At 71.3% G+C, this 12,031-nt stretch overlaps 6 protein-coding genes across 6 annotated transcripts in view; 1 reads left to right on the top strand and 5 right to left on the bottom strand.

The window, feature by feature from the left end:
• Nucleotides 1-23: 23 nt before the first annotated feature.
• On the top strand, nucleotides 24-1,097 carry MT1 (mraW bacterial methyltransferase-like protein; the record flags this gene model as incomplete). The annotated part of the gene is made up of 1 exon (XM_009038509.1): nucleotides 24-1,097. One exon carries the CDS (start codon nucleotides 24-26, stop codon nucleotides 1,095-1,097), a length of 1,074 nt encoding a protein of 357 aa, XP_009036757.1.
• A 478-nt stretch (nucleotides 1,098-1,575) lies between these two features.
• Nucleotides 1,576-2,948, bottom strand: AURANDRAFT_63888 (hypothetical protein; the record flags this gene model as incomplete). Its single annotated transcript, XM_009038305.1, has 3 exons — nucleotides 1,576-1,789; nucleotides 1,864-1,963; nucleotides 2,093-2,948. 3 exons carry the CDS (start codon nucleotides 2,946-2,948, stop codon nucleotides 1,576-1,578), a joined length of 1,170 nt encoding a protein of 389 aa, XP_009036553.1.
• A 434-nt stretch (nucleotides 2,949-3,382) lies between these two features.
• On the bottom strand, nucleotides 3,383-4,956 carry AURANDRAFT_63887 (hypothetical protein; the record flags this gene model as incomplete). Its single annotated transcript, XM_009038304.1, has 3 exons — nucleotides 3,383-4,225; nucleotides 4,255-4,550; nucleotides 4,620-4,956. 3 exons carry the CDS (start codon nucleotides 4,954-4,956, stop codon nucleotides 3,383-3,385), a joined length of 1,476 nt encoding a protein of 491 aa, XP_009036552.1.
• Nucleotides 4,957-6,615: 1,659 nt separating this feature from the next.
• Nucleotides 6,616-7,488, bottom strand: AURANDRAFT_63886 (expressed protein; the record flags this gene model as incomplete). The annotated part of the gene is made up of 1 exon (XM_009038303.1): nucleotides 6,616-7,488. One exon carries the CDS (start codon nucleotides 7,486-7,488, stop codon nucleotides 6,616-6,618), a length of 873 nt encoding a protein of 290 aa, XP_009036551.1.
• A 713-nt stretch (nucleotides 7,489-8,201) lies between these two features.
• AURANDRAFT_71555 (expressed protein) lies at nucleotides 8,202-10,431 on the bottom strand (the record flags this gene model as incomplete). The annotated part of the gene is made up of 2 exons (XM_009038302.1): nucleotides 8,202-9,117; nucleotides 9,530-10,431. The coding sequence occupies 2 exons, from the start codon at nucleotides 10,387-10,389 to the stop codon at nucleotides 8,202-8,204; spliced, it is 1,776 nt and encodes a 591-aa protein (XP_009036550.1).
• Nucleotides 10,432-11,360: 929 nt separating this feature from the next.
• Nucleotides 11,361-12,031, bottom strand: part of AURANDRAFT_63884 (hypothetical protein) — a gene marked incomplete at both ends in the record, with an annotated part of 2,285 nt that continues 1,614 nt past the window's right edge. The window contains one exon of the mRNA XM_009038301.1: nucleotides 11,361-11,478. Coding sequence (XP_009036549.1) covers nucleotides 11,361-11,478 — 118 coding nt within the window. The remainder of the gene's footprint in view (nucleotides 11,479-12,031) is intronic.

Raw genomic sequence — 12,031 nt, 5'->3', positions numbered from 1 at the left:
GTGGGCAATAACAGCGCGCAGCCATGGTCCTCCGGCACTCGCTGACGCTGGGTTTGCTGCGCGGCGGCTTCCTGCGCGCGCCCCACTGCCGCCGCCGGCTCGCCCTCCGCGCCGGCGAGGGCGCCGCCCCGGAGGCGCTGCCGGCGGCGAGCGCCTACCACACGCCAGTTATGGGCAACGAGTGCGTCGACTGGCTCGTCACGAAGCGCGACGGCTTCTACGTCGACGGCACGCTCGGCGGCGGCGGCCACTCGTCGCTCATCCTCGCGAAGCTCGGAGACGGCGGGCGGCTCGTCGGCGTCGACCGCGACGCGGCCGCCATCGAGGCCGCGGGCGACCGCCTCGCGGCGGACGGCCGCTTCTCGTCCGTGCACGCGAACTACGACGCGGGCGTGCGGCGCGCCGTGGAGGCCGCGGGGCGCAAGGCCGACGGCGTGCTGCTGGACCTCGGCGTGTCGAGCCGCCAGCTCGACGACGCGGCGCGCGGCTTCAGCTTCCGCGGCGACGGGCCCATCGACATGCGCATGGACGGGCGGGACGGCACGACGGCGTCGGACCTCGTCAACGGCCTCGACGAGCGGGACCTGGCCTTCCTGCTGCGGGCGAACGCGGACGAGCCGAACGCGGGGCGCGTCGCGCGCGCGCTGGTCGCCGCGCGGCCGCTGGGCTCGACGACGGCGCTGGCGGACGCCGTCGCCGCCGCCGTGCCCCGGCAGAAGCGCTCGGCGCCCGCGGCCCACGCCCAGGCGCAGAAGAAGGCCGTCGCGCGCGCGTTCCAGGCGCTGCGGGTCGAGGTCAACGACGAGTTCGGCGCGCTCGAGCGGCTGCTGCTGGACCTGCCGGCGCTCGTCGCCGAGGGCGGCCGCGTCGTCGTCCTCACGTACCACTCGCTGGAGGACCGCCGCGTGAAGCGCATCTTCCGCGACGGCCGGCTCCGCGGCGACGCGCCGCGGGACGACTACGGCAACAAGCTCGCGCCCTTCGCGCCGCTGCACCGGAAGGCGCTCCCGCCGTCGGAGGGCGAGGTCGAGCGCAACCCCCGCGCGCGGTCCGCGAAGCTCCGCGCCGCGGAGCGGACGGACATTACTATGGAGTAAGGCGAGGCACCGCAGTGTGGCGATCGCGAGGCGGCAGCGCGCGCTCTCTTACGAGGCTCGACGGTCCCCGAGTGGAGTATGGCGAGGCACCGCCGGCGGTCTAATCGGAACGCATCTTCCGCGACGGCCGGCTCCGCGGCGACGCGCCGCGGGACGACTACGGCAACAAGCTCGCGCCCTTCGCGCCGCTGCACCGGAAGGCGCTCCCGCCGTCGGAGGGCGAGGTCGAGCGCAACCCCCGCGCGCGGTCCGCGAAGCTCCGCGCCGCGGAGCGGACGGACATTACTATGGAGTAAGGCGAGGCACCGCAGTGTGGCGATCGCGAGGCGGCAGCGCGCGCTCTCTTACGAGGCTCGACGGTCCCCGAGTGGAGTATGGCGAGGCACCGCCGGCGGTCTAATCGGAACGGCTGTGGTTAGGCGGAAGCGCTCTCTTACGAGGCTCCCGCGGAAATGTCCCCGAATGGCGGGTCGCGGCATCACCCGCTGGCGGCCGCGAGCGCGCCGAGCGCCGGCGCGGAGGCGGAGATGACCATGGACTTGCGCCGCGCCGCGGGCGCGAGGCCGCCCGGGACCTGGTGCGCGAGCGCGTTGTGCGCGAGGTCGTGGATGTCGTCGTCGGAGTCCTCGAAGGCCGCGTCGCGGCGCCGGAGCTTGATGGCCTTGGCGTCGAGGCCCGACGCGGAGAGCGACCTACCGAGCACGACGGTGACGATTTCTCACCACCCAAAATCTCTCGAACATCGTCGCGGCCACAGGACGCGGACGGCGACTCGCGCCGCTTCGCCGCGGCCGCGCGCTTCGCGAGCTTGGCCGTGCGGCTCGGGTTGTGCCACAGGTTGAGCTCTGCGAGCTGGCCCTGGAGGCCTGGGCAGGACAAGAGAGATTCAACGTCGCTTCAACGTGAGTGTTTCACGCGCGCGCGTTCCCGGAAAAAGCATCCACGCGTCGAGACCGTTCCGAGAGATGATCGCTCGTCCAAAAATCAGCCAAAACGAGTGGAAAACGGCCGAGAAAGGAGCCTTTGAAGTTGGGAATGTCGCTCTCTTGTCCTGCCCCGCTGGAGGCGCTTCAGCTCGATGTGGTCCTCGGCGCCGAGGCGCCCCTTCTTCTTCTCCTTCTCGCGCTTCTTCTCCTTGAGCACGCGCACGCGCGACGCGACGCGCTCGTGGAGCTCCGCGCGCTTCTCCAGGGGCGTGTTCCGCATGGGGAGGAATCCGAGGTCCCGGTCGCGGCGCGACGTGTGGCTCACGGGGAACCAGGGGTCCGGCTCCGGCGGGGGCTCCTCGTCGAACTCGAAGCCCCGGCGGAACGACGCCCGGTTCCGCCGCGAGTCGGGCGACCCCGACGGCGACCCCCGCGGCGTCGCGAGGAACGGCGCGCCGCGGCCCCGCCGCGGGTCGGGCGACCCCGACGGCGACCGCTGGGGCGTCGCGAGCGCCGGCGCGCCGCGGAGGAGCGCGGGCGCGGACTGGGGGCGTGTGAGCGTCTTCTGGGTCGCCCGCGGCGGCGGCTGCTCGGGCGGCGCGTTGAGCGAGTGGTGGTTCAAAGGGATGACGGTCCAGGCCTGGCGCGCGGGCTTGCCCTCGCTGTCGAAGAGGCGCGACTTGGCGACGCCGAAGTGCTGCGGGTGGCGCACGGGCCGGCTCCCGTACTGCACGCGCCGCTCCTCGCGCCGCTTCTCGCGCCGCTTCTCGACGCGCTGGAGCCGCTTCGCCTCCGCGTCCTCCTTGACGCGCGTCATCTCCGCGAGAATCTCGGCCAGCGACACGGGCTTCGGGTCGATGACGACGCGGGGCGCCAGGCGCAGGCCCACATCGTCGAGCAGCGTCGGCGACGGGGTCTTGGGCATGGCGCCCTACGTCGCCGCCGCCATGCTCACGGACGGCGCTGATGGAAGAGCTGCCCCGACGACTCTTGAAACTGTTGAAGGGCACGTTGATTTTCATGTTGAAGTCCGACCCGCGGCCGTAGGCTACGCCCATGCGTGCTTCTTCGACCGCGCCGGCGGCCGCCCGATGCCGCGAGACGGCCGAACTTCCAAAATCCGCTAGATTGTAAACTCGCGGTCGCGGCCCTCGGCCCCGGGCGCGGACGTCGCCGCGCCCGCGGCCGCGGGCGCGGCCTTGGCCGCGAACGCGGCCGCGAGGTCCGGGAGCGCGTCCTCGCGGCCGCGCGCGCGCGCGTAGCACGTCCCCGGCGCGTCGGCCCAGTGGAGGCCCGGCTCGACGGCGTCGAGGTAGGCCGCGCGCGCGCGGTGCCCCCGGAGCGCGAGCGCCTCGAACGTCAACACCTCTTGCGGAGCGCGAGGTACGCGTGGAGGAGCAGGAGCTGGCCCCAGAGCAGCGCGAAGCACCCGAAGTAGACCGCGACGAGCACGTCCCAGGTCGCCGACTCGCGGTCCGCGTGCTTCTCCGCCGCCGCGAGGCCCCCGGCGGCGACGAGCGCCGCGCACGCGACGAACGCGAAGGCGACGACGCCCAGGAACGCGCCGTAGTTGCCCCGCCCCACGGGCCGCCGCAGGAAGACGCAGTAGTGGTCGAAGTCGAGGACGACGCCGCGCGTCGACGCGTCGAACTTGGACCGCGGCGGGCCCGCGACCTTGGCCCGGTGGTGGAGCACGACCGGCGACCGCCGCGCCGCGTCGCCGTCGCGCGCGAGCGCCGCGAGCGCCGCGGCGTAGGCCTTTCGCGCGGCGGGCTCGTCGCGCAGGAGGCCGGGGTCCGCCGTCGCCGCCACGTAGTAGCAGTAGGACCCCGCGGCCGTGGAGACGAGCGCGACGAGCGCGAGGGCCTCCACGGTCCCGAGAGACGCGCCGCTCGACGTCACGAACGTCGCGTAGAGCGCGGCGAGCACGGCCGTCGCGATGGCCCAGCGCCGGGGACACAGCGACGCGTTGAGCGGGCCTCGTTCCGAGATGGGCCAGGCGCACCGCGGCTCCCGCGGCACCGTCGGGCAGGCGAGCACGGGCGCGCCGTCGCCGTAGCCCGCGTTCGACCGCGCGCAGCGCGCGGACCAGAAGCTCCGGCCCTCGCGCGCGGCCGCGAGGGCCTCGGCGTCGCGCACGGGCACGCGCTCCGCGAGGACGAGCTGCTCGACGGCGTCGACGGCGTCGCGGCTCGCCGCGGCCTCGAGCGGCGTCGCGCCGCCCCGTCGACGCCGTTCAGGTCCAGGCCGTAGAAGCCCATGACGCTCAGCGCGTCCGCGTCGCCGCGCGCCGCGGCGACGTGCGCGGGCGTCTTCCCCGACCCGTCGGCGGCGCTCCCGGCGCCCGCGGCGCAGAGGCAGACGACGCCGTCGAGCCGCCCGTGCTCCGCCGCGTGGTACAGCGGCGTCCGGCCGCCGGCGTCGCGCGCCTCGAGGAGCGCCGCGGCGTCGCCGCGCGCCAGGAGCGCGCGCAGCGCGCGGCCGGAGCCGTTGCCCGCGGCGACGTGCAGCGCCGTCACGCCCGAGCCTACGAGGTGCGTCGGTCACGATTGTCTCGTCGTTTTCCCTCTCTCGAACATCGTCGCGGCCGCGGGACGCCGGCCCGGGCCCGGCGCGCCGTACCTCGCCGCGGCGGCGGACACGCTCGCGCACGCGCGCGCGTCGTCCGCGAGCGCCGCGGCGAGCGGACCCTCGGCGTGGTCCGTGAGCGGCGCCGGCGCCGGCGCCGCCAGAAGCGGCTGCGCCTCGAGGTCCGCGCCGGCGGCGAGCCGCTTTTTGAGAGCGCGGTTCTCGTCCTGCATGCGCCGCAGCTCGTCCTTGAGCCGGCGCTGCTCGCCGATGGACAGCGACGATTCTTCCACGGGCGCGGCGGCCGGCGGGTCGCTGAAGAAGGGGTTCTCGTCGTCGCGCGACTCGTACTCGTCGGCGCGCATCTGGGTGTGCGCGGGTGTGCTTCGCGCGAGCTGCTTGTGAACGTCGTTGATGACTTCGGCGTCGGGCTGGCGGTGCTGGGTTTGGATGCGCCACGCGGCGGGCGACGTCCAGTTTTTTTTGTCAAGCGTCTCGGCTCGAGCCGCCGGCCGACAAACACGCAGCCCAAAGCTTGCGCGCGCACGATTGGGCTGCTCAAGGTCGGACTTTGCCCGCAAGTGCGGCCTCGGTGCACGCTCGCTGAAGCACAGAGGCCTGCTCTCGACTCGATCTCGACGCCTTGCCATGGCCGCGCTCGACGAGGCGACCATCGCTGCGAAGCTGGACAAGCTCGACGTGTCCGACGGCGCTGCGACGACGGCGGACGCGACGGAGCCGCCCTTTGCGATTAAGTACGACCCGCGGGACGTGGCCAAGCTCGCGGCCCACGAGAAGGTCGAGGACTACCCGCCGCGGGCGCTGCCGACGGGCGAGGTCGCGCTGGCGCCCCAGTTCCACCTCGTCGGCGCGCACTGCGGGCGGGGCTTCCTCGCGTGCGACTGCGAAACGACGCGAGAGATTCCGGTCGGCACGGACTACCACTTCGCGGGCCTCCCCGCGCCGGGGTCCACGCGGTCGTCGCTCCTGCGGCGCTGGGCGAGCTGCGTGAAGATGTCGCCGACCATGGGCGCCTTCGCCGCCGACGCCTGGTTCGACGAGCACGGCGCGCGGACGATACAAGCGCTGGAAACGCGCGGCGGCGTCCTCGCGCGCATGGTCGACGATTTCTGCTCCGAGCTCGACGAGGACCCGAACCTGCCCATCCTCTGCCAGCTCGGCGGCATCCCCGAGGGCTTCCCGGCCCACGAGGCCGTCGACGTCGTCGCCGGTGAGGCGCGCGCGGCGCGCGCCGCGTTCGTCGCCGGCGACTGGAACTGCGTCGAGGCCCGCGCGGAAATCTTCAAGATGACTTCAATGAGGACTCAAATCTCCAATCCGACTTCAATGCGTATTTGCTCCGTGCTCTCCTTCGAGAACTCGACGAGAGAAAACGGCTCGTCCAAAAATCAGCCGAATCGACTTCTATTCGACCGAGAGTGCTTGAGGTTTCGTCGGGACGACCGGCGGTCGATTTCAGCGGTCGATTTCAGGTCACGAAGCTCGGCGCGACGCTGCTCCACGCGTCGTTCCAGACGTCGGACCCGGACGCCTACCCGGCCGACGACGCGCCGCTGGACCACCTCTTCGCGGGGCTCGACGTCCTGGTCAACGCGCTCAACACGGGCTTCTCGAAGCGCGGCTGGCGCTTCGCGGCGGAGCTCGACCGCGCGCCCGCCGGCGACGGGGGCGACGCGCCCGCGCGGGTCCGCCTGCCCGCGCCGGAGGCGCGCCTCGCCGCGCTCGGTAGCGACATGGACTAGGCCGGGGGGTACCGGTTCGCGAGGGCGCGCCCGCGGCGGGCGCGCGCCCGCGCCGCTACCATGCAGCAAAATATGCAATGAGGCTTCGCATGTTCATGCATCTCTTTCTGACACCGAGCTATTTACACATCTTCGACACAAACGAGTTCGGGGTCGGCTTTTCCGGGGCGAGGTTGCGGGCGAATTGAGGACGGGATGCTTGGGAACTCGCCCGCCGAGGCCGGCGAGCGAGGCGTAGGCTCGGGTGTTTCACTTTCACCTCTACCAGCCGATGTCGCCGCCGATGACGACGTCGCCGTCGAAGGCGCCCGACGCCATCTGGTCGTCGATGGAGTGCGGGACGACGCCCGCGGTCATGGGGAACTCGACGGGCGCCGTGTTGACGATGCGCACGACGTTGCCCGAGCCGGGCGTCTCGAGGATGGCGAAGAAGGGGCGGTCCATGCCGTCCTCCGTGTACAGCTCGATGACCTGCTTGTTGTTGTTCGGGCCCTGGAGGAGCTCGATGCGCGCGTTGAGGGGCCGGCCGTCCGTGCGGAGGAGGACCTCGACGGAGTTGACCAGGGGGTCGAACGGGTACGTGCGGAGCGCGCCGCCCTGGATGGTCGTGGCCGAGTTGATGGTGTCGACGGAGGGGTTCTCGACGTCGTTGGCGTAGACGTCGGCGGCGATGGGGAACTCCATCTGGCCGATGTTGCGGATCGAGACGGTGTTGGGGCCGCGGGGCGTCGCGATGACGCAGCTGAAGGGGCGGAGCTGGCCGTTCTCGACGTACACGCGCATCTTGCAGGGCGTGTTGTCCGGGCCGTGCCAGAGCTCGAGGTCGGCGTCGAGGGGGCGGCCCTCCGTCGAGAGCACGACCTGGACCTGGTCGACGAGGGGCGACTTGTAGGACCACGTGCGGAGCGAGCCGCCCTGCACGAGGATCGTGGAGTCGGACTGGGGGTTCTTGAACGACTGGTACGGGGCGCCCAGGGGGTTCGTGCCGCCGCGGCCGAGGGCGACGCCGCTCGGCGCCATCGTCGACTCCATCATCTTCATCGGCGTGCGCGCGACGCGCGGGCTCTGCTTCGCCCCGGGGACGAAGCCATCGGTGGCGGAGAGCGCGAGGGCGAGGATGAGGGCGCGGACCATGGTGCTTGTTGTGAGGCGGTGGGTAGCAGTCGGTGCTATTGCGTTGGCTTCGGCGGCGGATGATCGGCTAGTACGTCCAAGTGCGAGTGCCAGATCCACGTCATGCCGTCCGGCCGGGGGTGTCATGCACGGGTTCTTGCACTTTCAACCTCCACTTCAAACCAGACGCGCGGCAGTCGGCCGCCGCCCTAGCCTTCCTGAAGTCGCTCGGTCGACGAGCAAGCTGAGCAAAGTCATCCGGCCACGCCCCGGAACTCTCGTCTACCGCGTATCGGCGGCGTCTAAAAGACCGCCGCGCGTCGCCTAGTAGGGGGGCCGCCCCCGGGCCGGCCCCCCCCCTGCCCGGGCGCCGGGCGGCGGGCCGCTCGGGTCCGTGGCAGGACGTCGCTGAGTCACCCCGCGGCGGGGTGGGCGCCGATAAGGCGCGAGGACGCTCGGCGTCTGGGCCGGCCGTCGAGATCGGCGGGCCCCCACAACCACCGGGACCGCGTCACAGTTCATGCCGCCCGACGAGTCGCCTTTTCGACCCCCTTCGTGGGAGTCCGAGTCGCCGCTTTTATTTCGACACCGAGTTCTTACATCTTCGACACAAAAGGGATCGGGTTCGGGTGCGGTTTTCACGCGTTTTGGTTCTGGTTCGGGTTCGGGCGACGAGAGCGGGAGGGAGCGAGGGGGATGCTTTGGTACCTCGGCGAGGCGAAAGCTCGGGTGTTCTACCAGCCGATGTCGCCGCCGATGACGACGTCGCCGTCGAAGGCGCCCGACGCCATCTTGTCGTCGATGGAGTGCGGCACGACGGCGGCCGTCATGGGGAACTCGACGGGCGCCGTGTTGACGATGCGCACGACGTTGCCCGAGCCGGGCGTCTCGAGGATGGCGAAGAAGGGGCGGTCCAAGCCGTCCTCCGTGTACAGCTCGATGACCTGCTTGTTGTTGTTCGGGCCCTGGAGGAGCTCGATGCGCGCGTTGAGCGGGCGGCCGTCGGTGCGGAGGAGGACCTCGACGGAGTTGACCAGGGGGTCGAACGGGTACGTGCGGAGCGCGCCGCCCTGGATGGTCGTGGCCGAGCCGGCGGTCTCGGCGGACGGGTTCTCGACGTCGTTAGCGTACACGTCGGCGGCGATCGGGAACTCCATCTGGCCGATGTTCCGGATGGCGACCGTGTTGGGGCCGCGGGGCGTCGCGATGACGCAGCTGAAGGGGCGGAGCTGGCCGTTCTCGACGTACACGCGCATCTTGCAGGGCGTGTTGTCCGGGCCGTGCCAGAGCTCGAGGTCGGCGTCGAGCGGGCGGCCCTCCGTCGAGAGCACGACCTGCACCTGGTTGACGAGCGGCGACTTGTAGGACCACGTGCGAAGCGAGCCGCCCTGCACGAGGATCGTGGAGTCGGCGCCCTGGGCAATCTTGGGAGACTCGCGGGGGCCCAGGCCCAGCGGGCCGGACGACGACTGGGCGGTGGGCGAGCTGTACGGCATCGTCTCCATCATCTTCATGGGCGCGACGCGCGGGCTCCGCGTAGCCCCGGGGACGAGTGCATCGGTGGCGGAGAGCGCGAGGGCGAGGACGAGGGTGCGGACCATGGTGTCGGTGGAATGAGATGCGGGCGGATGACGTTCTCGTTCGACGCAACTAGAAGCAGGGGCAACATCAAGTTTGAGCTTTTCAACATGTACTTCAGCCGACTGCAATTTACGGCCACGCGGAGCCCCGGGGCCACCACCTCCAGGGCGCCCCCTCCTCCCGGCACGGCGCGAGAACGCTCGTCATCTGGGCCGTCCGTCAAGACCGGCCCGCCCCAGGAGCACCCGGACTCACCGGCGCGCCCATGCCGCCGTCGTCACGGTCGTTCGCGGTAGTCGTCGGTTGAACGTCCCTGTCGGACCCCTGCTCGTATTTCGACACCGAGTTCTTACATCTTCGACACAACAAGGTTCGGCTTTGGGTGCGGTTTTCACGCGTTTTGGTTCTGGTTCGGGTTCGGGTTCGGGCGACGAGAGCGGGAAGGGAGCGAGACGGGAAGCGGTGCGCTCGGGTGTTCTACCAGCCGATGTCGCCGCCGATGACGACGTCGCCGTCGAAGGCGCCCGACGCCATCTTGTCGTCGATGGAGTGCGGCACGACGGCGGCCGTCATGGGGAACTCGACGGGCGCCGTGTTGACGATGCGCACGACGTTGCCCGAGCCGGGCGTCTCGAGGATGGCGAAGAAGGGGCGGTCCAGGCCGTCCTCCGTGTACAGCTCGATGACCTGCTTGTTGTTGTTCGGGCCCTGGAGGAGCTCGATGCGCGCGTTGAGCGGGCGGCCGTCCGTGCGGAGGAGGACCTCGACGGAGTTGACGAGGGGGTCGAACGGGTACGTGCGGAGCGCGCCGCCCTGGATGGTCGTGGCCGAGCCGGCGGTCTCGGCGGACGGGTTCTCGACGTCGTTGGCGTACACGTCGGCGGCGATCGGGAACTCCATCTGGCCGATGTTCCGGATGGCGACCGTGTTGGGGCCGCGGGGCGTCGCGATGACGCAGCTGAAGGGGCGGAGCTGGCCGTTCTCGACGTACACGCGCATCTTGCAGGGCGTGTTGTCCGGGCCGTGCCAGAGCTCGAGGTCGGCGTCGAGCGGGCGGCCCTCCGTCGAGAGCACGACCTGCACCTGGTTGACGAGCGGCGACTTGTAGGACCACGTGCGAAGCGAGCCGCCCTGCACGAGGATCGTGGAGTCGGCGCCCGGGGCGTTCTTGGGGGACTCGCGGGGGCCCAGGCCCAGCGGGCCGGACGACGACTGGGCGGCGGGCGAGCTGTACGGCATCGTCTCCATGTTCATCGGCGCGACGCGCTGGATGCCCTTGGTCGCCGGAGCGAACCCATCGGTGGCGGAGAGCGCGAGGGCGAGGATGAGGGTGCGGACCATGGTGCTTGTGTGCTGCGACGGTGGATGACGTGCGAACTTCTTGGAGCTGCGGAACTAGAAAGCGCTTGAGCCGACTGCTACATCAAATACGTCATTCCGCCTGGGGTGAAAACGGTTAGATCGGGGATTTAAGCCCGCCCCCGCATTTCGCCGAGGGCTCCCGTTCGCACCCACTCGCCACGACCAATGCGTTCCTCAGCGGGCGCACGTTGCACCAGCGCGTCGCGCCCGTCAGCATGATCGCGCCTGTCGGCCATGCGACCACTCGGACCAAAAACCTCGGACCTCTCCGATGCACGCGTTCCCGACCGTTTTCCGCCCCGCATTCCCCCGGTGCAGCTGGACTGCAGCTCGTGGATCCCGACGAGTACGCTCAAGGGCGATGCCAACGACGTAATTGAGGTACAAGTTACCAAAGGCAGCTTTGCGATGGGGCGCACAATGTCATGAGCAGCCCCCCAACATGGAACGCTATGCACTCCTCCTCACCCTCCTCGCCCTCTCCGCCGCGCGGCGCCGGTCGACGAACATCGCCTGCGCGCCGCTCGACGCCGCGAGCGGCGAGCCGGCGCGGGTCTGCGCGCCCGCCGTCCGGCCGCCGGCCCACCGCCTCAACGACTCCTACCGCCTCCGCTGGTTGCACGCGCCCAAGACGGGCACGAGCCTGGCCAACGCCCTCTTCCACGTCGCGTGTCCGAGTCTGCCGGGCGCCGCGGCCATGCCAAAAACCCAGCGCGACGCCGTCGAGCGCGGCGTCCCGCGAGAGCTTTCGGCGGGGACAACGACGAAACGCACGAAGTTCGAGGGATTTCGGCGAGAAAGAAGATCAAAAGTCGCATGCGGTAGGTCGAGCTCTACTTCGAGCGGTGCTTCCCGGCCGCCGCGAGCCACGGCGCGTGCTTCCTGCGCAAGGCGGGCACCTTCGGAAGGGCCCACGTGCCGTTGCGCGACTTCGACCCGCGCCAGGCGGCCTACGTCACGTTCCTCCGCGAGCCGAAGGCGCGGCTCCGGTCCGCGTACGCGTACCGCATGCACCACTGCGACGGCTGCAACGCGTCGACGACGCTCGCGCGGTTCGCCGCGAGCCCGCTGAACCGGGGCGTCGCGAAGCGGCGCGGACGCCGCGCGGCGTCGGCGCGTCACGACGACCTCTTAGGTCTACGCGAACATGCTCGCGGGCGCCTGGGGCGCGCTCTACGGCACGCGCGAGACGACGTACCCGGACGCCGCGCGCGTCGCCGTCGCCGCGGCGCGGCTCCGGGGCTTCGCGGTCGTCGGGCTCATGGAGCGCTGGGCGGCGAGCGTCTGCCTGCTCCGGGCCAAGTTCGGCGGAGCCGTGCTCCGCAACGAGCTCGCGAACGTGCGCCCCGGCGCCGCGGCGGCGCCCGCGGCGGCGGACGACGCCCACGCGGCGGACCGGGCCGACGAGGCCGTCTACGCGGCCGCGCGGGGCATCTTCGAGGCGGACCTCGCCGCCTACTTTGGCGGCGGGATAGACGAGGCGACCATACGTCGTCGAAGCCCGGCGCCATAGCACGGTGACTCACATCTGCGCGCAGGCGGCGTCGACGAACTCCGGGGGCACGTCGTCGAAGCCCGGCGGCCGCGCGCGGTCCCGCGGGCGGCGGCGCGGCGTGTCGTC

Source organism: Aureococcus anophagefferens, assembly GCF_000186865.1.
Source record: "Aureococcus anophagefferens unplaced genomic scaffold AURANscaffold_8, whole genome shotgun sequence".
Taxonomy (NCBI): domain Eukaryota; class Pelagophyceae; order Pelagomonadales; family Pelagomonadaceae; genus Aureococcus; species Aureococcus anophagefferens.
The sequence above is the reverse complement of the archived record's forward strand: the minus strand, read 5'-3'. Positions and strand labels throughout refer to the sequence as shown.